At 41.0% G+C, this 23,877-nt stretch overlaps 1 protein-coding gene and 1 non-coding gene across 2 annotated transcripts in view; one reads left to right on the plus strand and one right to left on the minus strand.

The window, feature by feature from the left end:
* The window catches only part of LOC122797813 (msx2-interacting protein-like), a 172,499-nt gene that overhangs the window by 70,588 nt on the left and 78,034 nt on the right, over positions 1–23,877 (minus strand). Inside the window, exons 4-5 of the mRNA XM_044066336.1 lie at positions 20,630–20,743; positions 8,729–8,829 (exon numbers count right to left, since the gene is read on the minus strand). Coding sequence (XP_043922271.1) covers positions 8,729–8,829; positions 20,630–20,743 — 215 coding nt within the window. The remainder of the gene's footprint in view (positions 1–8,728; positions 8,830–20,629; positions 20,744–23,877) is intronic.
* TRNAQ-CUG lies at positions 22,078–22,150 on the plus strand. Its single transcript has one exon. It is a non-coding gene; the product is annotated as a tRNA-Gln (tRNA).

The following is a 23,877-nucleotide window of genomic DNA, read 5'->3' on the forward strand; positions in this document are numbered from 1 at the left end:
TTTCTTAGGCATGGAGGCCTGTCCTGGAGAATGCTGTATTTGTTTGTCTTTAAAGTAGGTTTAGACTTAGCAGAAGATATAATGCTTAACTGAGTAGGGAAAGAACCAAGCTGCTAGCAACGCTGACTGCACCCATAAAGTAAAAGTTGCTTTGTTAATCCAATAAAGAATGGACCTTTTTCCGTAAAATAAAAAGCTGCTTTATTAATCCAGTAAAAGTAGACCTTGAAGTGTGTTAAATCGCATGCACTTTTCGTCACTAAGAAATGTCGTGACTTCTTCAGAAGGCAATTCAGTTATGGCTAACCAAAGTACAGTTTTGTACCTACCATAAATGTAGATGTTCGAGGATCCACATTGCTGCAGTCCTAACCATTGGGTAGTCCGCTGTCCAGTCGGCCCGAATACCAAAGTATATGGCTGACGTCGGTCAAGGCGCATTAGACTGATGTCAGGACGTCAGGGTACTAATGCGCATGACCGACGTCATATCCTCAGTCTTTTCTTGCCCCAGATGTCAGAAGACCCTAAAAAGACAAAGCCCAAACCAAAAAACCCTGCACCAAACATATATACAATATATACAAATGTACAAGAGTATATCCTAACCCACACCACCACCCCTAAACACAGAGGGGAAGGAGGGAGGGTAAATTGGACTGCAGCAATGTGGATCCTCGAACATCTACATTTATGGTAGGTACAAAACTGTACTATGTTCTTCATTCCACATTGCTGCAGTCCTAACCATTGGGTAGAATCCCAAAGCAGAGTTAAGGGAGGCTGGCAAATCATAAGGAAGCAGGAGCTGTCAACATGCCTTGCAAAATAGCTGTGGCAAAACCAGCCCTAGATTTAGAGTAGAGAGGAAGGTGGTAATGCTTAGAGAAAGTATGCACTGAACTCCAAGTAGCTACCTCCAAAATATCCTTAGTTGCCACCCCCCTTAGAAATGCTGTTGAAGTGGCAGTAGCCCTAGTGGAATGAGGCCTAATCCCAGCTGGAATCTCCTTGCCATGATGGGAATAACAAAATGAAATGCAAAACCCAATCCACTTAGAAATAGTTTGCTTAGACACAGGCTTGCTTTGAGAACTCAAAGCAAAAGAAACAAACAACTGCTGAGACTGCCTGAAATCCTTAGTCCTGTTTAAATAATAACGCAACTGCCTATGTACATCTAAAGTGTGCAAAATCTTTTCCCCCTTATTTTGGGGATCTGCATAGAAAGTAGGCAAATGAATAGTTTGGTTTAAAGCCACACTAGAAACCACCTTAGGCATAAAGGAAGGATTAGTACGTAATGATACCCTATCCTTATGAAAAATCAAAAAGGGCTCTACTGCCATAAGGGCCTGCAACTCAGAAACCCTTCTTGCAGAAGTAATAGCCAACAAAAAAACAGTCTTCCATGACAAGTATTTCAATTCAGCAGTAGCCGCAGGCTCAAAAGGTTGTAGAGTAAGTTTTTCCAACACAAAATTGAGATCCCAAGCAGGAGTAGGAGCTCTACGTGGGGGTCTTATATTCTTTGCCCCTCTCAAGAAACTGCTTGAACAAAGGATGCGAAAACAATGGTGGGTCACAATCATAGTGAGCTGAAATTGCTGCAGCATGAATCTTAATGGAAGAGAAGGACAAACCTTTGTCCAATAACTCAGTAAGATATTGAAGAGCCACACTCAAATTAGGCTCAGAAATCTCCAAATTCTTTGCTGCACTCCAAAATAAAAATCTCTTCCATTTTTCTGCGTACACTTTCCTTGTACTAGGTCTTCTGGCTTCCATAATCACATTTAAAACTTGTTGAGGAAGTTGAGACCTGTTGTGTTTTAAAACAGAATATGCCAGGCTGTTAGATGAAGAGAGTGAAGCTTGACATTGAGCAGGTGACCGTCCTTCTGAGATAACAGATGTGGAATCAAAGGTAAAGGCCATGGAGGCTTCCTTACCAGACTCCTTAATAGTGGGTACCAGTGTTGCCGAGGCCAATCTGGAGCTATTAATATCATCCTTGGCTTGTCTTGTCTGACCTTTAGGAGCACCTTTGGAAGAAGAGGCAGAGGTGGAAAGGCATACACATGAAGATTTTTCCAACTGAAAGAAAGAGCATCCACTTTCCAAGCTGTGTGATGAAACCCCTTTGTGCAAAACTTTGGCAGCTGGTGGTTTAGTGGAGAAGCGAACAGATCTATGTCTGGAGTTCCCCATGACACTGTCAATTTCTGAAATACATGGAGATCCAGTTTCCACTCGTGGGGATCCATGATTTGTCTGCTTAACACATCTGCTAAGGAGTTCTGTGCTCCCGGCAGAAACCTTGCCTGAAGAGTTAGTTGCAAGCTGAGCGCAGTTTCCCATAAAATCATTGCTTGCTTGCATAGAGGATAAGAATGTGTTCCCCCTTGTTTGTTGATGTACCACATGACAGTTGTGTTGTCTGTTAGAATCAACACCTGCCCTGGAAGAAGAACTCCTTGAAAGCCATTAATGCAAACTGGACTGCTAACATCTCCTTCATGTTGATATGTAGATGCTGTAGTCTGGCAGGCCACTTGTCTTGTATCCACTTTCCATTTAGATGAGCTCCCAAGCATTGTCCGAGGCATCTGTCGTTAAAATCTGACTCGCCTCTGGCCGGGTCACAGAGAGTCCCTTGTTTAGGTGACATTCCTGAGCCCACCACAAAAATTCTTTTTGAATGCAAGGTATTATTTGAATGACAGTGTCCAAATCCTGGCAGTGCTGTGTCCATACATTTTTGAGATACCATTGCAGCTTCCTCATATGCAGTTTGGCATTGGGAAGCACCAGAATACAAGATGCCATGAACCCTAAGGCTTGAAGGACTGTCCTTGCAGTCAGCCCGGACTGAAGAGATAGTTGATGGAAGTAACTGGAAAGATTCTTTTGTTTGTCCGGGGTTAAAAGGCCATCTGGGCTGCTGTATTCAGTCTCACACCCAGAAAGCACATGTCTTGAGAGGGTACTAGACTGGACTTTATTTCGTTCACAGAATACCCTAGGCATCTTAGCACTGCTATGACGTATTCCAAATGCTGTAGAAGGTCTTCCTTTTCTTGAGCCAGAATCAGGCAGTCGTCCAAATAAGGATAGATTTGAATTCCTTTTAGCCTGAAGTAAGCTATCACTGGAGCCAGAACCTTTGTGAATACTCTGGGCAGTAGATAAGCCAAAGGGCAATGCAGAGAACTGATAATGAGAATGTCCAGCTCGAAACGCAGATACTTTCTGCAACTTAGTCTTATAGGCACATGAAGGTAAGCTTCCTTGAGATCTAAAGTTACCATCCAGTGATCTTTGCCCAGCAGAGGTAAAAGCTGTTGTAACGTCAACATTTTGAACTTGGGAATGTCCAGATAAGTGTTGAGGATAGATAAATCCAAAATTGGTCTCCACGTGTTCCCCTTCTTTGGTACTAGGAACAGGCGAGAATAAAATCCTAGGCCCCTTTCTGGTACAGGGACTGGCTGAATGGCCCCTATTTGGAGTAACAGAGAAATTTGCTTGTGAGCCTCTTTCCTTTGTGGAGGAGGAACGTCTGGCATGCCTTTGAAAGGGGCAAGGTATGGAAATAAAACCTGTAACCGTGGTGAATGATATCCAAAACCCATCTGTCTTGAGTAATTAAATCCCAATTTTCTTTGAAAAGAGACAGTCTTCCTCCCAAAGGAGCTGCCAGACGAGAATGTACTGGCAGCTGAAAAGGCAGGTCATTGGGTCTGTTTACGAAAGGACTGACCCCTGCCCTCACCAGAAGTCTGAGCAGGAGAACTCCTGTTCTAGGCCTAAAAGAACCTTGAGCTCTGCCCCTACCACGTTTAAACCTACCCCTAGACTGGGAATCATAAGCAGGATATGTCCATCCCTTAGTAGGCCAATTTCTGCTAAACTTTGGAGGCTGCACCTGCAAAAAATCTTTAACAGTCTGCATAGATTTAGCCTTGTCCTCCATTTTCTTTAAAACTGCTTCCACAGGGGAACCAAACAACACATCAGACTGTAAAGGAGCATCCAAAATCCTTGTCTTAACATGCTCAGCTAAATTCTGATCCCTCAACCAAGCGTGCCTGCGAAGAACAGAACCAGTGGCAGCCACCCTCGAGGAGGCCTGCACAGCATCAAAACCACATTGCAACGAATGCTTACCCACTTGTTCAGACACATGAACTAAATCCAGCAACTCTTTACACTCAATACCTTCCGCCAGAGCATCTACCTTAGATTTCAATTGTGAAAGGAGATAATTTTGATATTTTAGCATGTGAAACTGACAATTCAACGCCCTCATGGCTAAAGTGGAAGAAGTATACACTTTCTTTCCCCATCTATCCAAAGCCCTTGCCTCCTTATCAGAGGGAACAGGATTTTTAACAACAGAGGCCTTAACACCTTTAGGCCCCTGAGAAACAATTTCTGGGTCTGCCCTAGGACTCTTAAAAAGATACTTATGAGCTTCGGGCACCCTATAGTACCTATCAGGTTTAACAGGGGCAGGAGGCAAAGAATCAGGGTTCAGGGAAGCCTCTGCAAAAACATCTTCCACCACATTCAACACCGGAGGTATAGCTAAGGGCCTATGCTGAGGTAAAAACAAGAATTCCCTAAGCCTCTTCCTGGAATCAGAGAAATCTTGGCCTTCCCATTTAAAATGCTCCCTCATGGAATGCAGAGTCTCTGAAAATGAAAAATCCTCAGGAGGAGAAGCTGAAGGAGTGGAATCATCCACATCAGAATCAGAATAATGAGGGTACTCCTGCAAGTCTTCAGCCGAAGACTCAGAAGCCTCTGAACACTGTTCAAAACTCTCAAACTCAGGCTCCACCCTAGGCCTCTTATCAGGAGGGGGCATAGAACCTCTAATCATAGTAATCAAATCCTCTGCCATTTTAAGCATATGTTTCTTAGGCACAGAACCTGAAGTGCTAGGAGAAGCCCCCACAGAAGCTAAACTTGGCCTACCTCTCAAAGAAGTCTTGGAAACAGAAGGAGAGGCTCTAACTACCTTAGGAAGAGAGGGAAGAACAGCTACCTGAGAAGCCCCCTCAGCCTGGCCTATCTCCTGAGAGGGCACATCCTGTAACAGTACAGTCTCAGCCTGAGACTCCACCGAAACTCCTGGCAAAACCTCTGGCTCCACTGAGGCTTCTAAAGAACCGACGTCCGGGACTGCCGGTTCTTCAACCCTAGGCTTTGCTGCTTTGTCCTTGCGCTTTTTGGACGAAGCGGGCGTCAAAGCATCCGATGGCATTTTATAATTACAACGCTTCCCAAACACTAACCTGGCACAGTCTAACCTTCTCTTAATAGTGCGTTTGTTAAATCTAGCACAAGAGCGGCATCCAACAACGTCGTGCTCAGGCCCTAAACAAGGTATACACAAAGTATGGTAATCCCTATGAGGTATCTGTTTCCCACAAGAAATACAGTTATTCACTTTTTCTGACATCCGGTTAAATACTGAGGCAAGAAAAAACCAAAATGTTCCCCAACGGGGTACTTAGCCAACTTTGATTCGGTCTGAAACTCCGACTTCAGAAAATTTCAGAACGCCAACCTGCACTCGCAAAACTGCTTCTGCATCGGACCATGCGGCAAAAAAGACTGAGGATATGATGTCGGTCATGCGCATTAGTACCCTGACGTCCTGACATCAGTCTAATGCGCCTTGACCGACGTCAGCCATATACTTTGGTATTCGGGCCGACTGGACAGCGGACTACCCAATGGTTAGGACTGCAGCAATGTGGAATGAAGAACATCAAGCCTTTTTAAACTAACGTGACTGGCGTAATTAATCAATTAGTGCTTTCATTTGTAATTAAAAGTGAAACACTCATAGGTATACTGCTCCCAAACACCAAGTCTTATAAACAAATCTAACCAAAATTTTAATGTGCAGATGTTTACATGATTTTGTTAATATTAAATACTATTTATATTCTAAATCTTTCTCTAAAGTCAATTTACTTCGCAAAATCAAGTGCCATATATATACATGTTGTGTGTATTGTTATACGTTAGGTTTAAACTTAAAAAAGAAGAAGAAACATAAAACTAAAAACACATCTATTAAATGCAATATTTAAATAGTTAAAAATTCAAAAACCATGTCAATAAAACCTTATTTAAGTAGAGTTAGGCTGAAATAGTAGAATACACTATAACATTTTTGTCCGTTCAAATACAGTAACTGGTACGTGAAACCTTTATAATAAATACTATCAAATTTAGTATCTCTATGGTATGATCGATTTTAAAATTAACATAAAGGAAATAATTGGTCACTAACTTTCTGTTTAAATATATGCAATATATTGTTACAGTAAATTGAACAGTCAATGGAAGAAGGAATACCCAATAAACAGGATAAATTAAGAACTACAATAAATATACTTATGTAAATAAATCTATGTATATGTATATCAGTTACCTACCTAGGTTTTTGAGTCTTAAAATACATTTTATTGACATCATTTCATTAAGGCCAGGGAATTGGTTGGCATTGGTTTTCAACTGCCAAATGAGTTCTTTTTCTTCTAACTTAAGTGGCTGATATTCTCCTCTAGGGTCTGAAGAAGTCACGACATTTCTTAGTGACGAAAAGTGCATGCGATTTAACACACTTCAAGGTCTACTTTTACTGGATTAATAAAGCAGCTTTTTATTTTACGGAAAAAGGTCCATTCTTTATTGGATTAACAAAGCAGCTTTTACTTTATGGGTGCAGTCAGCGTTGCTAGCAGCTTGGTTCTTTCCCAAGTTTGTGGTGCTGTTTGTCTTTTGGAAACGCTTAACTGAGTAGGTCTGGAAACACCCTCTGAAGCTGCGGGTTGGTTCAGCTACTCCGGATCCCTCTGAAGGGGTAGTTTGAATAACTTGTGCATCCCAAAGCCCAGCCATCTCCACGTGAGAGTCAGAGGTGGCCTGTGGTTCTACAGAAACGGTAGTCAGGGGCTGCGAAGGCACCTCTCTGAAAACCGGAGACTGGCCTAGAAGAGGCTTCATCGTCAGTTTTGGGCCTCGGATGCCTATCCTTGTCTTTGCGCTTTTTATGTATTCCGGTCGGAAGTACCGACGGCATTGTATAATTGAATTTTCTGCCAAAATGTCGGCAAAATCAAACCAACGTTTAATAGTGCACTTGTTAAACCTAGCACAAAACCGACAACCAGTGACGTCGTGGTCTGGGCCTAGGCATGGGATACAATAAGAATGGAAATCCTTATGAGGTATTTGCTTCCCACAAGAAATACAATTAACTTTTACTGACATCGGTCTGAGGCAAGAAAAAGGTTCGCCAACGGGGTACTTAGCTTTGTAGAAGACTTCGGTTCTGGATTCGGAATGAAAATCTCAGGAGTCGGCCGACCGTCAGGGAGGAGGCGACAGCAACCGACGCTGGACCAAGACTTTGGAACTCAGGCCGACTGGGGAACCGCCTGACGGCAGGATAACCAGAGTGTAATGACTGCAGCAGTGTAACACGATGAACATCTACAATGTACATGTAAATACTGCTACACACAGCCATAATTTCTTCCAGCTACTCAAGTCAAACTACATTTATGTTATCAGTGTGTTTCTTTGCGTGCCTCTTGGGTAGTCTGCAGTTGAGTCAGTCATCGGACCGGCCAGTCTGCCCAGTTAAAAAAATAATTACAAACTCTTTCCTAAACCTTGGTGACATTTTTTTTTACAAGATGTTCAAGTTAAGACTGCACAGAAGTGCTTATTTATTTATTTTTTTAATCCAGTGGCTTCCTCAAAACACCTGCAATAAAAGTTAAAGGCAAATAGGACAAATCAGTCTTTATATGACAAATGATCAGACACTAAACATCTTAAGAGGGCCTGACTTGTATCGAAATAGATATTACCACAACCATTCTGAGAAGCTCAGAAAAACCATAAAATGCTTCCTGATCCTAGATCAGTACTCATTTTTTTCCCCCAGAAATGCTGTAAAGACTTGGATCTTATTTGGGGAACTTTCTTCCCATTTTTTAGACCCAACCACTAGTACAAGATGTATCACATTATTTTCATGCTTCAGCTTAATAAAGATAAAAAGGTGTGAAGTCCATATTTAAAGAAATGTATTAACCATCAAAGCTTTTGTCTTTTGCTTTCTATGAACTCTGCAGCTCAATGGCTACCTAAATTATGTCTCGCCTTGCACCAACTACACAAACAAATGTGCACTGGACAGGATGTCCCTTATTCTTGCTTCTAAAAGTTGATCTTAAACATGAGCTTATGTAAAGAATATTCTTAAGGTACTAGGGCCACACACAGTACAAGTCTTCCTCATTACTAACATTTCTCTTCCTAGCATTTATTTTTTATTCCTAATACTAGATTTGATGATTTCCAAATCAACCTAACACGCCTCCCAACCACCCACCTTAAAGTTACTTGCATGCACATTCAAATTAAAACAAAATAAATGCTTCTGTATCATTTACTAGGTTTTAAATAAAATGGTAGCAGCATTCCCATCAAGTACTATTTAAATGTTCTCCAAGACTAGCTTTGACAACAGCTGATCTGTACAAAGAACGTGGACGAACAAGACATTTCCTCTACTCAAAGTTTCCTATGACATCTATAGGCTGCGTCATTTTCATAACAAAATTCAATACAAGGGGAGTGTCAGTGTTATAATTACCACTTAAGTGGTCTAATGCAACATCAGTCTGCTCACCTTTCATCTCCAGATAAATCACTCATATCTCCAAGGTCTTGACCAGATGCCTTCATAGACTGGTAAAAGAAGAGCTGGCCATTCTGTGTTGAAAAATCAACCTAAAATGAAAATAGTCAAAAAATAAACAAGCCATTACTAGCTGTGCTTTACTAATGTTATGAAATATCTAAGCAAAAATTTTATTTTATTTTACATTTGTTGACCGGGACAGTCTGACTGGATATATGTCTATTTTCAGCGGAGGCCCGGGAAGAAAAGCTTCACGTACCAAAAACAGACAGTACATACCATCACTAAGTCATGGGCTCAGGCAGACATGTTTAGAAAATATAGACAAAGAATACAGGCAGATATCGATACACACAATGTGCAGACTTGCATCTGATTGGCAAAGACGCATCAGAAAATGTGAACATAGAATACAATCAGATCTCAACTCAATGCTTAGACATTCAAATGCTACGAGGCATAGATACTTGGCTAAACAGCAGGTTGGGTAGCAAGACATGTATTAGTGAAGTTGTTAGGTTTAGAACAAGAGCACAGCCAATTAGATGTAAGGTATTTTTTGAGTTATTTTTTAAATAGGGGTAGTGAGGTTACCTTGGTAATGGCAGTAGGGAGTAGATTCCAGATTTTACCGATTGAGTTGGCAAATATAGCATTGCCTGCAGAGTTGTTGGATTTTTGGGTCAGTATCAGTTTATCAGCCGAGCGTAATGGCATGGGGGCACTATGAGGGATGAGAATATTTTTGAAGGCAGGGTTGTTATCCGGTTAGAGTATTTTATGCGCTACTATAAGCTGGTTGAACTGTAGAAGGGTAGGATACTCTAGCCATCCCAGTGCTTTGAGGTTCTGGCAAAGGTGGGTCCTAAAAGCCATGCCAGTAGCAGATCTGGCTATATGATTGTAATACCCTAACAATTTGATGAGATCGGTTTTGGATAGGCTGGTGAGTACAGGGGAAGCGTACATAAGGGTAGAGAAGAGGTGTGATCTTGGTTGACAGACTTAATAGTGTGACTGACATGTTTATCAAATTTAAGGTAGTTTATTATTACACCTAGAAGCTACGTATGGTCATCAGGGGAGATAATAGTGTCAATGCTAGATTTGATGTTGAAGGAAGGAGGAGAAATTCTAGGTTTAGGGGAGAAAAGCAGTAGCTTGGTTTTGTTAGGATTTAGAAGGCAGCGGGGATTAGCTAGACATATTTCTACCGTGCTGAAAGTGGTCTGGGTGATGGTTAGAAGTTGTGTAAGAAAGGAGGTAGAGAATATTAGCGTGGAGTCATCTGCATATTGGATGCAGGTGGCTCCTGGGGTGGTGGTGTGCAGATCATTCATAAAAACAGAGAAAAGAAGGGGACCTAGTATGGACCCTGTGGGACACCTAGGGTTAGAGGAAGTTGGGATGACAGCTTGCTCTGCCATAAGACAGCCTGTTGTCTACCGATTAGGTAGGAGTGAAACCAATGTATTGTGTTGTTGGTCTAAACTGATGGTTTGTAGGGTATTGAGCAATATCTGACAGTTGATCATATCGAAAGCTTTTGAGAGATCTAGGAAGAGTGCTGAAGACAGTTTGGTGTTACGATGAAGACTGATGACAGAAAGATGGAAGAGCCGTTGTGGTACTGTGGAATGACCTAAAGCCATGCTAAGAGTCGTCGAGCTTTCCGTTTTGAAGAAAATGCATGATTTGTGTATGCATCTTTCCATGACTTTAGCTAGTGGTGAAAGAATGGCTATAGGTCTAAAGTTAGATAATTCTGTGGAACTTCCTCCTTTATGGAGAGGTATAAAGTGATATTTTCCATATTGCTGGGATGGATCTGTTAAGCAGAATAGAAATGGGAAGTTCTATGGCATCAGCTGCTTTTTGAAGATATTCAGCTGGGAGGTGGTCAGCAGCTAGTGTAGTAGGTTTTAGCTTTTTGAGTAAGGTCCGGATCAGGTTGGTAGGTACGGTTTGAAAGGTAAAGGTGGGTTGGGTGCTGGGTGGATCAGGGCTAGATGTGCCAGAGCTGGTGCTTGTGTTCGATGGAGTGAGATGGGTAGCTAGAGACCGGATAGTTTCAGTAAATAAGGGAGTTGAAGCTGTTTGCAATTTCTACAGGAGATTTATCAAGGGCAGCTGATGGGGTAGGAGTGGCAGAACGGCCTAGGTGGAGAAGACTTAAGACCAGCCCAGAACTTTTGAGGTTTTAACTGATAATTCTGTTGCAGGAGGATGTAGTGATTTTTGTCTAGAATAACAGATGTTTGGGTCTGGTTCCTTAGCTGCCGGTATCTTACTTGGTCCATAAGGGCTTTGGTAACATGCCACCTGGCCAAGGTGTTGTTTCTTAGTTTAAGTTTGGTTTTTGCTTATTTATATAGCCACTGTGCAACTGTGGCTTTTACAAGGATGGTACGGGTAAGGAGCATGGTGGTTAAGGATAGCCAGAAATCTGGTTCTGAAATACTCAATTGCTTCTTGTAATGGGAGCCATTTCAAGACATTCCAATTACATGCTTTGAGTTCATTTTGGAAGTTGTCAATGTTAAAGTTCCTGACGTTTCTTATAGTTTTGTAGGTGGGCTGGTTGGGAATGTTGGCTTTGAGCCTAACAACACAGGTAAGGCAGTGATCACTTAGATCATCGGGTAATGTACCTGACTTTTACTTCTGGGGGTGGCTGTTAAGTATCCAATCAAGGATACTATCTTTGACACTATTTTTGCCAAATCTAGTGGGGGTGGCACTGATCCAAGTAAACCTGTGGAGGGAGTTTCAGAGGAACAGGCGTTCCAATCAGTGTTAATGTCCCCCAAGACAATGGTTTCCTGGGGATAGTTAGAAACTAGACAATGTAAGATATTTTCTAGAGTATTATTCTTGCCGGGTGGAATATAAATGCAAACAATGTATCTGCATTTATTTTTGTTTATTAGTTTGGTGATGAGAATTTCTGCATTGCCAAACTGGAGTGGCTGTTGGGTGTCAATTGTTATTGTTAGGGTACACTTGTATAGTACAGCTACCCCGCCACCTTTCCTGGCAATCCGGTCAAGTCTAAGGATGCTGTACTGCGCAGGGGGGGGGGGGGGTTATTTCGTTATCCTTGGTTATTGGTTTTAACTGGGTTTCTGTGAGGCAAAGGATATCAGGGGAGTGAACAGCTAATAGTCCATGCAGGCTATGGATCTTGTTTAGGCTTCTGTTGAGATGACATAGCAGAAATGTGCTTGGAAGTCTATCACTCTAGGTAGTACACATTGGGTTGTTAGATGGTGTGCTTGGGTCTACTGTTGTGGATGGGCCAGGGTTGGGGTGGATGTCTCAATCCTTCATAAGATTAATTTCTAAGTTGCTTATGAGTCTTAAAAATTTGTTTATGATTTTTTTGTAGCTTTTGGTTTTTAAGCTAATGTGGCTGCATTTAGTCGCGTGATGGTAATTGGGGGGCAAGGAATTAGGAGAGGGGGTGGTTATGTGGTGGATAAACTTATCAAATGCTGGGTTGGTTTCAGAGTTTGGGTATTGGATTTCAAGATGCTGTACATATTCATATGAGCGTAGGTTATAAGGAATGAATTAAGAAGGGGTAACTAAGGGCAGCAGCATTAGTGTTTTAGCTGTAGTCATAGTAAATTACTATGGTAGGGTCTGTATTGAATGCATGTAGTGGATAAAAGATTAGAGAGAATATAACAGCTATGGGTGGGTTAATATGGATAGTGGGGTGGATAGAGGGTGTATTATTGTGCTAGGAGTTTGCTGGGTTCTAGGAGCACGTGTAGTTGGTTAGCTAATTAAGGGGGCATGCCAGTGGCAATATAAACTTAGCACTACCGGGGGTGGGTGGAATATGGGGGCAGGGTGGGGAGCAGAGCGAGTGAAGCGAGCTGAGCAGGGCTAAACCAGTAAAGCAGATGCCTAGAGGCAGCATGTGCAGGTATGAGTTACAAGCGCACTTTTGTTTATTTTTATATGCCCAATACTCTGCTCCAAGGCCCTACTATTAAAAACTACACAGTTCCCTGCCTACTTCTCAATTTACAATGCAGTGAGCCCATTTTCCAATTCCCACAATGTTCCACAAATAATGAAGTAAACTCCAAGTAAACAATTTAAAAAACATGAAAACATGGTGCTATCTATACAGCATAACTTCACACGAGTCATCCAAATGTCGAGCACTTCAAGCAAAGGGAGATCACACAAGCCTGGTTATGCAGATCGAAGCTTAAATGTTTCTTACATGGAGAAAAGCCTACAAACTCACTCACATTCGGTGCTTCGACTCACCACCGAATTATCTAATAAACTCTGATGTCATAAGACCTTGTGTAAACTGCAAGATCTTTTAATGAGTCCGTCTACATACATGGACTCATCCAAATGAACTTATAACAGCAAAATTGGTCAATGAGACACAAGTTCACAAAGCAAATCGTACATGCACATGCAACAGCACAGCTTTGGCAGGTACATTTCAAATACAGGGTATACAGCTTGCAATGCTAATCATTACAGAGAAGCAGAATGCAACACATTTTCATTAAGCAGATGTTAGACTGACTTAGAAAATAAAGGCCAGTCACATAACCTCAGTGTGTACGTCTGTACTGTTCACCCACAATCCACAAAGATACTCAAATATTGTAGATGACTGCATTCATTTCTTTTTTATATTCTTAACTGATGAAGGATCACCCAAGTAACACACTAGTTTACCAACTCAATCTACCAAACCAAATGCCCAAGAACAAGAGGGACCTGGTTCAGCAGATGAAGAAATCCCTCTCTAGCTTAAACAAATTAGAGATCTTGTAGAGTCCTCCAAACCTAATTACGAAGCAAAAACATCCCACCTACCCAAGGATAATCATAAGGCATTCTTTAACTATGTATGAAATCTACAGGAAATACCCAGCTATGCACTGAACTAGTTGTGGATGGCACCACCATACTCGCCCAAAGGCAATAGCCAACCTAACAGATATGAAGCAAACTTCACCCCCTCCGTCCCTTCCAGTCATCCCCCAAAATATATCTGCCACCATTCCTCAGGCTATTATCTCAAGACAACAGGTCATCTTGGTGCTCTCCGATGCCAAAAATACGGCATCGATGGGACCAGATAACATCTCAGGTTGCCTTTTAAACAACTTAAAACATGACCTGGCAGACACACTCGAATCCCCGTTTAACCACAGCCTGCAAAAGCTAGCTATGCTCTGGTGGAATGGAGGACAGCAACAGTAATCCCTCTGCACAAGGGAGACCATCTACAAACCCTGGGAATTATAGGCCAATTAAGCTTTACTAGCCTCATCTGCAAGGCCATGAAAAGAATCATTACTGACCTTAACAAGAACACAGGTAATCTCCAAATTCTGGACCCAACCCAGTTCAGATATGTTAAACATGGTTGACTTCTAGAAATTCACCACGGCCCTAGACAAGGGAAAGACTGTGTGCACTGCCAATCCTGACCTGGCCAAGGCATTTGACATTCCCCCACTCAGGTATTAAACAGAAACTCTCTCAATTGGGAATCAACTCCTAACATTACCAGATAAGTAGCCAACTGGCTCACCATCAGGACACACACTGTCAAGGTGAGTGACTTCACCACTAGCAAAAGACAGTCATCAGTGGTGTACCACAGGGTTCTGTGCTGGGCCCTTTATTGTTTGGAATTTATTTCTCAGAAGTCCAGGAAAACTTGGATGGCCTGTGGCTGACCAAGTTCACTTAAAATTGCAAATAAAGAGCAATCATTGAGTCAGATGTTGATATACAGCAGACAGGGTTAACACAGACAGATAAATGGTGCCAAAACCATGGATTAAAGCTAAATGTAAAAAAATGCAGTACTATTACCTTTGGGAATGCAGACATCCCTAATTACATTATAGACAGCACTACCCTAAATGCAGACCCAGTGATACGTGATCTGGGTACACAGGGTGAAAGCAATCTGAACGTTGGCTACCACGTATCCACAGTAGTAAGGAAATCATTCTATGTGGCACATCTTAGAAGTAAAAGTATCACATCTAGATCTAAGGATGTTGTAATTCCATTATACTTGGCCCTCAGACCAATAATTGAGTACAATGCTCCCTTCTGCATGTACTCATCAGATACCCACAATAACGGTAGAGACCGCAGAGGTTTCTCACCAAGAAATTACATGGTACAAAAAACAAGTCTTATACAGAAAGACTGAAAGCCCTGTCAGTGGATTCTGTCTCCTATAGGTTGCTAAGGGGTGACCTGTGCCTGGCTTACAGGGTAGTCTCTGACCCTGGCCCTGATGGAAATGCTACACATTCGTAAACCAAACTGCAGGAGCATCACTTGCTCTTAACCTAACCTCTGACATGAACAGGTCATGCTGGAGAGAGAGGTGCATCTCTCAGAGACTACCTCTTCTCTGGAACAAGCTTTCAATTCACATGATACAGAGCCTTTGCCCCTTAAACACAACCTAGATCAATGGATGGGTGACTGCAAATTCACTCCTGGGATGGTGCCAATTTCCCTCCCGGACAAAAGTCAGTATTAACACAGACCTTTACCTCGGCAAACTTCACTCAACTAACCACTAATAACTGGGGCAATTACAGATAAATATGGCTAGGCTTGAAAGGGCACTAGGGCCATTAGCCTAGTAACCTATGAATCAGTCTAAACTATAAGGACACAGACCTTGAAAAATGAAAATGTAATCTTTTCTTAAAAGTAAGTCAAAATAATGACTTTGTGGAGGCTGCCCCTGTTGGGTATGGAGAGTGTCTTCGTGAACAAATGCTGCATATGTGTTAGAAATAAAAAAAAAAAAACTGTTGTGTGCGTACACCTGGAAAATACATCAGTGTGAGCAGCTCATCATAACACCATATGCTTGAGTACTGCCACATGTTGCATTAGAATTCTTAATGGGAATTAGCTGCAGATGAACATCCATCCGAAATCAATAGTGTAAGAAGACTTCTCCCCTATATGAGGATGCCTGCCTGCACTTCAGATTACACAGCTGGGTCCATGTCATGCAATTTTTTGTTTCGAGTAAAGGACCAGGGGTATGTATATCCTCTGAAAGTAAAAGCCTCTAATCATTCTGTCATTAAGGCAGGGAGGAATATCCTCACCACCAGATTCTATATGGAAAGTCCCCGCTACTATCTCTAGCCCACTGCAATGAGCAGCTTATGCAAATACCATGGAAGGACATGGTTGACCCTTACGTGTTTTGTCCCCCTTCACCCCCACCTAAGTTAAACTACCATCTCATGCAAGATACAACCTCCTGCAGAGTCTGTCTCACAGCCATCCTACTCGAATATGCATTAAGATGAACTTTCGCACAAGTGTCCAGAGCTCTTTGTAAGGAAAAATGTTGCTGTGGAATTCCTACAGGAGAATACTTCCAAATCAGTATTCATTCAAGAAGGTGGAAGGCAAAAGCAGCTCCTAGAAAGATCCCTCCAGTCACAATCTGTGAAGGATCGCTGGTCCAAATCATGCTTTGGAACTGAATATCCAATTTATAACTTTTGGAAAAGGTGTTAAGAGTATGTAACTACTTCACATATGCTCTGAACTGACAGGCTGCTGTGGTTTAGATCACCCAGACAGAATGTGCTTTTAACTGCCTCTCAACAGGATCTTCCATGTCACATATCAGGAGAAACTAGAGAGTAGTCTACTATGTTACTCATTTATCGTGATATCCTGGGACAAAACACAAATCATTTATCTGTTTGCCAGACTTTATGGACCCCCAAGTGATACTAAATTCTTCATTTAAATCAAGAGTAGGGAAGAAGATGGATGGTTGCATGGTCTGATTAACATACTGCATGGAAAACTGACCCAGACAAAGAAGGGATTAGTTCACAGGTTGGTACCTGGCAGGCAGTTTGATAATTTATATGAATCCACCTTATCAACAAGACAGCCTTAGAGAGGGCTAAGAAAGTGTAATGTTTAACATGCAAGGAAAGTCTGCCCAATTAGTAGAAAAACTTTTAAGTAATTTATCACTCCAAGTTCTACTTATGCTCCAAAGTTTTGGAGTGAATTTTCTTAATATCACCAGTGTTTCTGAGGTGGAGAAGAGTGGAGAAGAGCGGCGAAGCAGGATCTTTTAAAGTCCAAAAGGCAAGACAAAGATCTGAACACAGGAAGCCATATGAAACAGAAAACTAACCAAAGCAACATCACTCAATGCTCACACAAACAATGGAAAATACAGAGGATCAAGACCTCTCTGGATCTTAACACTATAGCTGTGTTTGTTACCTGGGCAAGAGAGACTACTTACTTACTGTAACCAATGCATACTGATTACACAACAGCTCACTGTCAAAAGTATCTAGATCTCAGATGACTACACTGATCTTAAGCAGTTTCACTTTGATTTTCATATGAAATGAAAGACAGCTCTCAAATGGGACTTGTACTTTTTTGTGCGAAGTCTTATGTAATGGTATGAACACCAAGATTATGGTGTCTATCCATCCCTTCTTGGAGACTGCAAGTGCCTGTGAGAGAATCAATAAAAAATGAACAAAGTCTGCAGTCATATACAAACTTGGACATTTAAACTTTTGACATCTACTACTACAATATGAAAACCGGTAACCCAAGAGATAGTGATCCAGCACAGATTAATTACTACATGGGAAGACACCTCTATTCCTCCCACCATCAGAAGCAATTACCAAAAATAGGGAAAATTTAAAGCCCACCTAGTATAAACAAAAAATATTGATGCTTTACAAAATAATGGACCCATATAGGCAACATAATTACTTCATATCACCTAAGATTCTGCCCCATTGACACAACAGTCACAAAGCAGCCAACATAGTTCTGATAAATACCATACTTTGTGCAAGGGTCCCTTAAAGGAGTACAACAGGTTTCCTCTAATGTATTCCTCAACTTCACGGCCCTTTTCCTCCCTATTTACATTGTCCTCTGTAAAGTAACAATAAAGCATTTACAATTTTTATAATTCCCCTTACTTCTGTAACAGAAGCCTACCTTCTCGTACTGTGATGGTTTCACTTACAAAATGATTCTCTCACATTTGAATAAAGCTTGCTGGAGTCGCCAATTACTGACATCGAGGCAAGGCAGTGCAGGTACTTTTTTTTTTAATCGGTTCCCTCCCCCAAAGTGACATCACCACAGCCGTCATCTGATTCTAACTAAAATAATAAGACCCACCCATTCTGTGATGTTATGGCTCCCTTGTCCTTCCCCCAGCCTGAGTGTGGTTCATTTTATTCAGTAGTAGTGTAGTAACACAGATGTTTGGAAACACAGAAATTTGGTATGCATACTTATACATTCTGCACGACAAATGATGTTTAGGTGGTGTATCGCTTGCATACTTCTCGGCTGTATTTGCACCAGATACTGCTAGTGTGCAGTGCGGGAATAGAAAGATTAAAACATTACCCTGGTATCAGAGGTGGCAGTGCAACATATTCACAGTGGCTTAACATGAGAGTAGCTCTAAGCAAGCACCACGTGAAACCTGAAGAAGCACCTAGAATTATTCAGTGCAGCTTCCACACCTTAAGTCTGAAAATGAATTCACATACTCACATGAACAGGAGTAGCTGCATATTGATGGCTAAAGGTGTATGGGCATGTCGGGTGGTTACTACACTGCAAAACTGGTATGTAATGGTGGAGATATTTGGAAGGCAAGAGCAAACACACCAGTATATTAAAGCCATAGCACCAATTGAACTGGAGGCTGGCAAATAGATTTAGTAAGGGATTTTGTCCATGCACAAATATTTCAACAGTGATTCTTTGCAGTGGCATCCATTATCTGATTCAAGGTAAGTTAATCTTGACGTCCTTTATTTAAAAAAAAAATCAATAAAAAATTTACTTTGTTATAAGTGACTTCTAGACACAAGAAAAAGGAAGGGGAAAATATAGCAATGTGGTTTGTATGTACAAAGACAAATCCAGGGACACTGCAAAAAGTTTTTTTTTTTTTTTTTTTTTTTTTTTTTTACAAACCAACCAGTGGAGTAAAAACATATGAAGGCAAACACTGCATACCAACACACTTTGCACATGTAAATCTCAATTTTTAACAAGGTGGAAGCACAAAGTGATACCTTAACACTTAAATCAATAAAGATCTAAACTAGTTAATAGTATAAATGTTTTATTCTTTAGCTCCTTGGTGCAAGACCTTACTGGATGTGATTGCAGTCAAGTAAGGCCATGGCTATAGTGCAGCAAAAAATGTCCCCTCTAACAAAGGAAATGCAAGAGCAAAGATTAAATTACATGAGTCAAGCACCCTGCTGAGACCTGCCAAACAATGGAAGTACCAGGTCAAATTACCCTCCTTTGACAGCTAGGGAAGCTAAGTGTTATGGTGGAGGGGAGAAGTAAATGGACTGGAATTCATTGTCTCACAAATTAGTGCCATTTAAACTAAATTAGAAAAAAAGGCAGCAGTAAACAGCACTTTGAGCGTGTTCTGTGGCATTTGCACTTTTTCTGTTTGAAGTAGTCATCCAGCAGCAGGGAATGTTACTTGCACTGTTCTATTTTACTCAGTACTTTGTATGCATGCAACATCTATGAAATGACAGGAACTTTAGGCAAACGGAGGCCTGCATGATGTAACATTTTTGAGCCAAACAATGATTTCTGGGATACTGGATGGCAACCTGATTAATCCAAACCACGTCAATATGCCAGTCTCCAGGTGGTCAGAGTCTGGAATTACATATAAAAAGATTTTAAATCCTGTAAATAATCCCAGAGTGCTGTTAAAGTGTAGGAAACATCATGCCATGATGTTTTAAACATTTTTTTTTTGAGTCTGTGGGTGCGGTACTCTAATTCATTTCCTCCTCCTGCCTACAATCTCTCAATATCACTAACCACTTCACTTTTGAAATGGCCTCTAACTCTTCTTGTATCCTTTAGCTCAATGCTCCCCATGTGATGCACAAAAATCAAAGAACCTGCCAAACAAACCCGAAGACTTTCAGATGATGCATTTTCTACCATACAAATATTTACTGTTTCTACAATTATCATACTATACCTTAAAGGAGTGTTTTAATAGTTACATTCACTGCTAAGACACCACCACATGTAATTAAAATGTTTTCTTTATCTGTAATCTGTACTTCATCTTTTCCAGGCTTTACATGAAACAGGTCTGCAAGAAACAATACTCTACCCCATTTAAAGAATATAAAATACTACTACCTTTACACGTTTGCCAAAAATTCCAGCAGTTATCCTATGTCATCTCTTTAAATTCCTGTGAGTTTTTTAAATGCTTGAAAAAATGTTTCTAGTATCAAAATACTTGCCTTTTAGAAAGAATTTCTTCATTGCAGCTCTGCTGACATCAGGCTCACATGATAAATCAAACCCCAGATGTCCTACATGCAATCTCAGAACTGTTTAAACAAGACAGGATTGTAGTGATGAGCACTTTCAGGTGATGTAGCCAAGTCATTCTAGTTATATGTATGCCCCCTCATACACAAGCAGATTTCTTGTAAAGCTACAAAACCAAATACCTCCAATTAAACAAATTCTGCCAGGCTGGTCGGATCTACAAATGATTTGCATTGTATTTGCTGAAATCCATCCACAAACTCTTTTACTCATTTTAGATCATGAGGTTGGGGTGTCACATCAACACTAACAATCAACGAGAGGCAAGGTGCACACCGCCAGGTGGCTAAGCCCTGCCACGGCTGTATTTGGTGTAATGCTAACCTATAAAGTTAAAAATGTCAGGAGATACATACATCTTTGAAAATGCTGAAGTATAAAACCTACTTGCTTTTGCAATGCTATTTCTTCACCAGTACACAACTTTATACTCACCATTAACGTTTTCCCACCAGGATTCCAATATCTGGTCCTTCTCAAAGCCACAATAGCATCTTTCGTATCAAGAAAAAGAACTAATGCCCTATGTTTCAGCTTGTCCAGCACAACCTATTAAAAGAAAGATCATGAAAAGAAACACTCACAATGCTGTACACTAAGAACAAGAGACAGTTTAATTTAAATCAGACTCCTTGCAGGCATTTTCACTAGCAAACCAAATATATAAAAAGCTTCCACTCAACCTTACATTTGTTTCAGAAAGCTAACATTTTACTTTTATCATACTCTCATCACCAGTATATTCAATGGGCTGTGCAACACACAGCAGAATACTATCAAAGTACAATCACATGTTCATTTATTGTGGCATAAAGTATCATCAGCTAACTCACCTTAACTATCTATGTATAAGCAAGACTCACTGATGCAGTATTAATGATAATACAGTATTAAGCTGCTAGCAGATGTCTGACCATCCAGGCTGATTTCCGGAAGGCCACTCTTCAAATGGCACAGAGGTCAGCAAGATGCATGAACACATGTGGGTGGGTGTGTGAGCGTGGGTGTGTGTGTGTGCGTGTCAGACTGACTAGTAAGGTTACCAACAAGAGAATCTCTACAACTCAAGAGATTGAAAGTCAACCCACTAATGTAAGAATGCCAAGATGCATGTGGGTAAGAAAGAGTGGGCTACCTCAAGAAAAAAGAATTCTCCTCCAAAAAATAGTAACCAAACAGAGAACTTTGAGAGAGGAATACATACTACACTAATGACCTTACTTGAACATCTGCATTTATGCTATGTATCCTTGCACAACTGTACAATGTTCACCATAAGCATTAGTTCTGCAGCACACCAGGTGAAAAGCACTAAAGTGGTACCAGAGTTTGCTACAGCTTCAGATTGTGGAAGCACACACCCTGCAATAAAAAAGCCAACCCTGTTCCCAGAGAATCTCTACACAGTAGTGCCCGAGGAAGATTCTAATGAAAGTACACACAGCTTCCTTTATTAAAATTTGTTAACCAAGCAGAGGGGGTTTGATCCACAGACCCTTTTCAGACATAAGCGTACCCAATGTATTACAATGCATACTTTTCCTTTGTTTACTGGGATATTTGCATTGACCACAAAGGACCAAATTAGGACACAGGTGACAAGAGGTACGCACAGATGTGCATTAACACTACAGAAAATATGTACAAACTCAAAGCTATAAACATTAAATTCATACTCTATATAACATTTTGAAAGAAGTGGAAAGGTTAGTAGGCCTGAAGTACTAAGAAAAGCAGAGGATGAAAAGGACAATGAAGAGTTTGGAGAAACTTTTTTTTTTTTTTTTTATATAAACACCTTTATTTAAATACTACTTAAAGCACAGGTACACATACATTAATATAAAAGAAAACAAACCATAGATTATAAATTTGATTAGGGAGGCCATGTGGCCTAATTGATAAGGCGTCAGACTCTGGATCACAAGATTGTAGGTTCGAGTCCTACCATGGCCGCACTGCCAGTGCGCTAGTCATTTAGAGGGAGGTTAGCATAATGGGCAAGATATTTCTCTTATCAACACAAGGTGCAAGGTTTGATTCTCACACGGTTTAATTGATTAGGCTTAAAGTGGCCCACAAGGGCAGTTAAGCCTAGTACTAATCTATGAAAAGAAAAAACAAACCATGTTAACATTTTTTTCATGTACACAGTTATAAAAATAGAAAATAAGAAGTTATGTACTCACCATAACGTTCCATCTGAGTAGGTATCTTCATTTGTCTCCAACCTTTGGGATACGTATCCGATCTCAGAACCGAGCCGGCAACTTTTACCACAGCATACATCTGAGCTCCTAGCTCCTCCCTTTACCCATAATCCCCTGCCAACCCTGACTGACCTCAGATCAAGTTTTCCCGATATAACCATTGTTACTGTGCCCCGGAAGGGGCTTATCCAAGACAGATCCTATAGGTCATGGGGAAGGAGGGGGGGATGGTTGCAGACAAATGAAGATACCTACTCAGATGGAACATTATGGTGAGTACATAACTTCTTAATCTGAAGTAGGAACTTCATTTGTCAGCAACCTTTGGGACAGAGTCAACAGCTACCTGAATCCTGGGTGGCCTTTATGGAAGAATATTCCGGAGCAATGCAGAGCCAAAGGATGCCCTACCTCTGGAGACAACATCCAGTTTGTAATGACTGATAAAGGTACGAGATGAGGCCCAAGTGGCTGCGGAACAAATATCATCTAAGAGAAAGTAGAGTTTTGTACCTACCATAAATGTAGATGTCCGATAGGTATGCATCTGCAGTCCTAACATATGGATTGTCCTGCCTCAGGCAGCCCTTCGGTCGGCCGGATTCCAAAGTCTGGGTCTGGCCTTGGCTGATGTCGCACTTCACCCGACGTCACAGCTGCTGGGGTATAAAGGCATCAGCCGACGCCATTGTCCTCAGTGTTTCTTGCCCCAGATGCCAGGTGCCCTCTAGGAAGGCTAAATTTGGATAAATGCAAATAATTCCAAACAGTAGAGAGCAAACAATATATATATATATATATATATATATATATATATATATATATATATATATATATATATATATATATACACACATATATACAAACAAATACACCATAATAGATTCCCCCAGCTAGCTAAAAGGGGGTAAATACCCTAGGAATACCACAGAGGGAAGGAGGGTGGGTAATCCTGACTGCAGATGCATACCTATCGGACATCTACATTTATGGTAGGTACAAAACTGTACTATGTCCTTCAAGGATGCATCTGCAGTCCTAACATATGGGTAGAATACCATAGCCAAACTGGGGGAGGAGGCACTAAGATAAAGATGGTGTGGTTAAGATCCCTTGCAAAACAGCAGCTGCAAAACCTGCTCGGGATCTAGAATATAAGGGAAGATTATAATGCTTGGCAAATGTATGCACGGAGCTCCAAGTAGCAGCTTCTAAAATGCCTTTGGTAGCCACTCCTCGTAGGAAAGCTGTAGTGGTGGCTGTAGCTCTTGTGGAATGAGGTCTGATATTTTCAGGAGTTGTCTTTCCATGAAAAGAGTAACAAAAACGAATGCAATTTCCTATCCATTTTGAGATTGTCTGTTTTGAAATTGCTTTTCCTTGCATTCCTGTTGCATATGCTACCAGAAGCTGGTCAGTTCTTCTGTTGGTCTTAGTTCTGTCCAGATAGTAGCGTAATTGTCTGTGCACATC

Source organism: Protopterus annectens, chromosome 3.part1, assembly GCF_019279795.1.
Source record: "Protopterus annectens isolate FY-2018-M chromosome 3.part1, PAN1.0, whole genome shotgun sequence".
Classification (NCBI taxonomy): Eukaryota; Metazoa; Chordata; order Ceratodontiformes; family Protopteridae; genus Protopterus; species Protopterus annectens.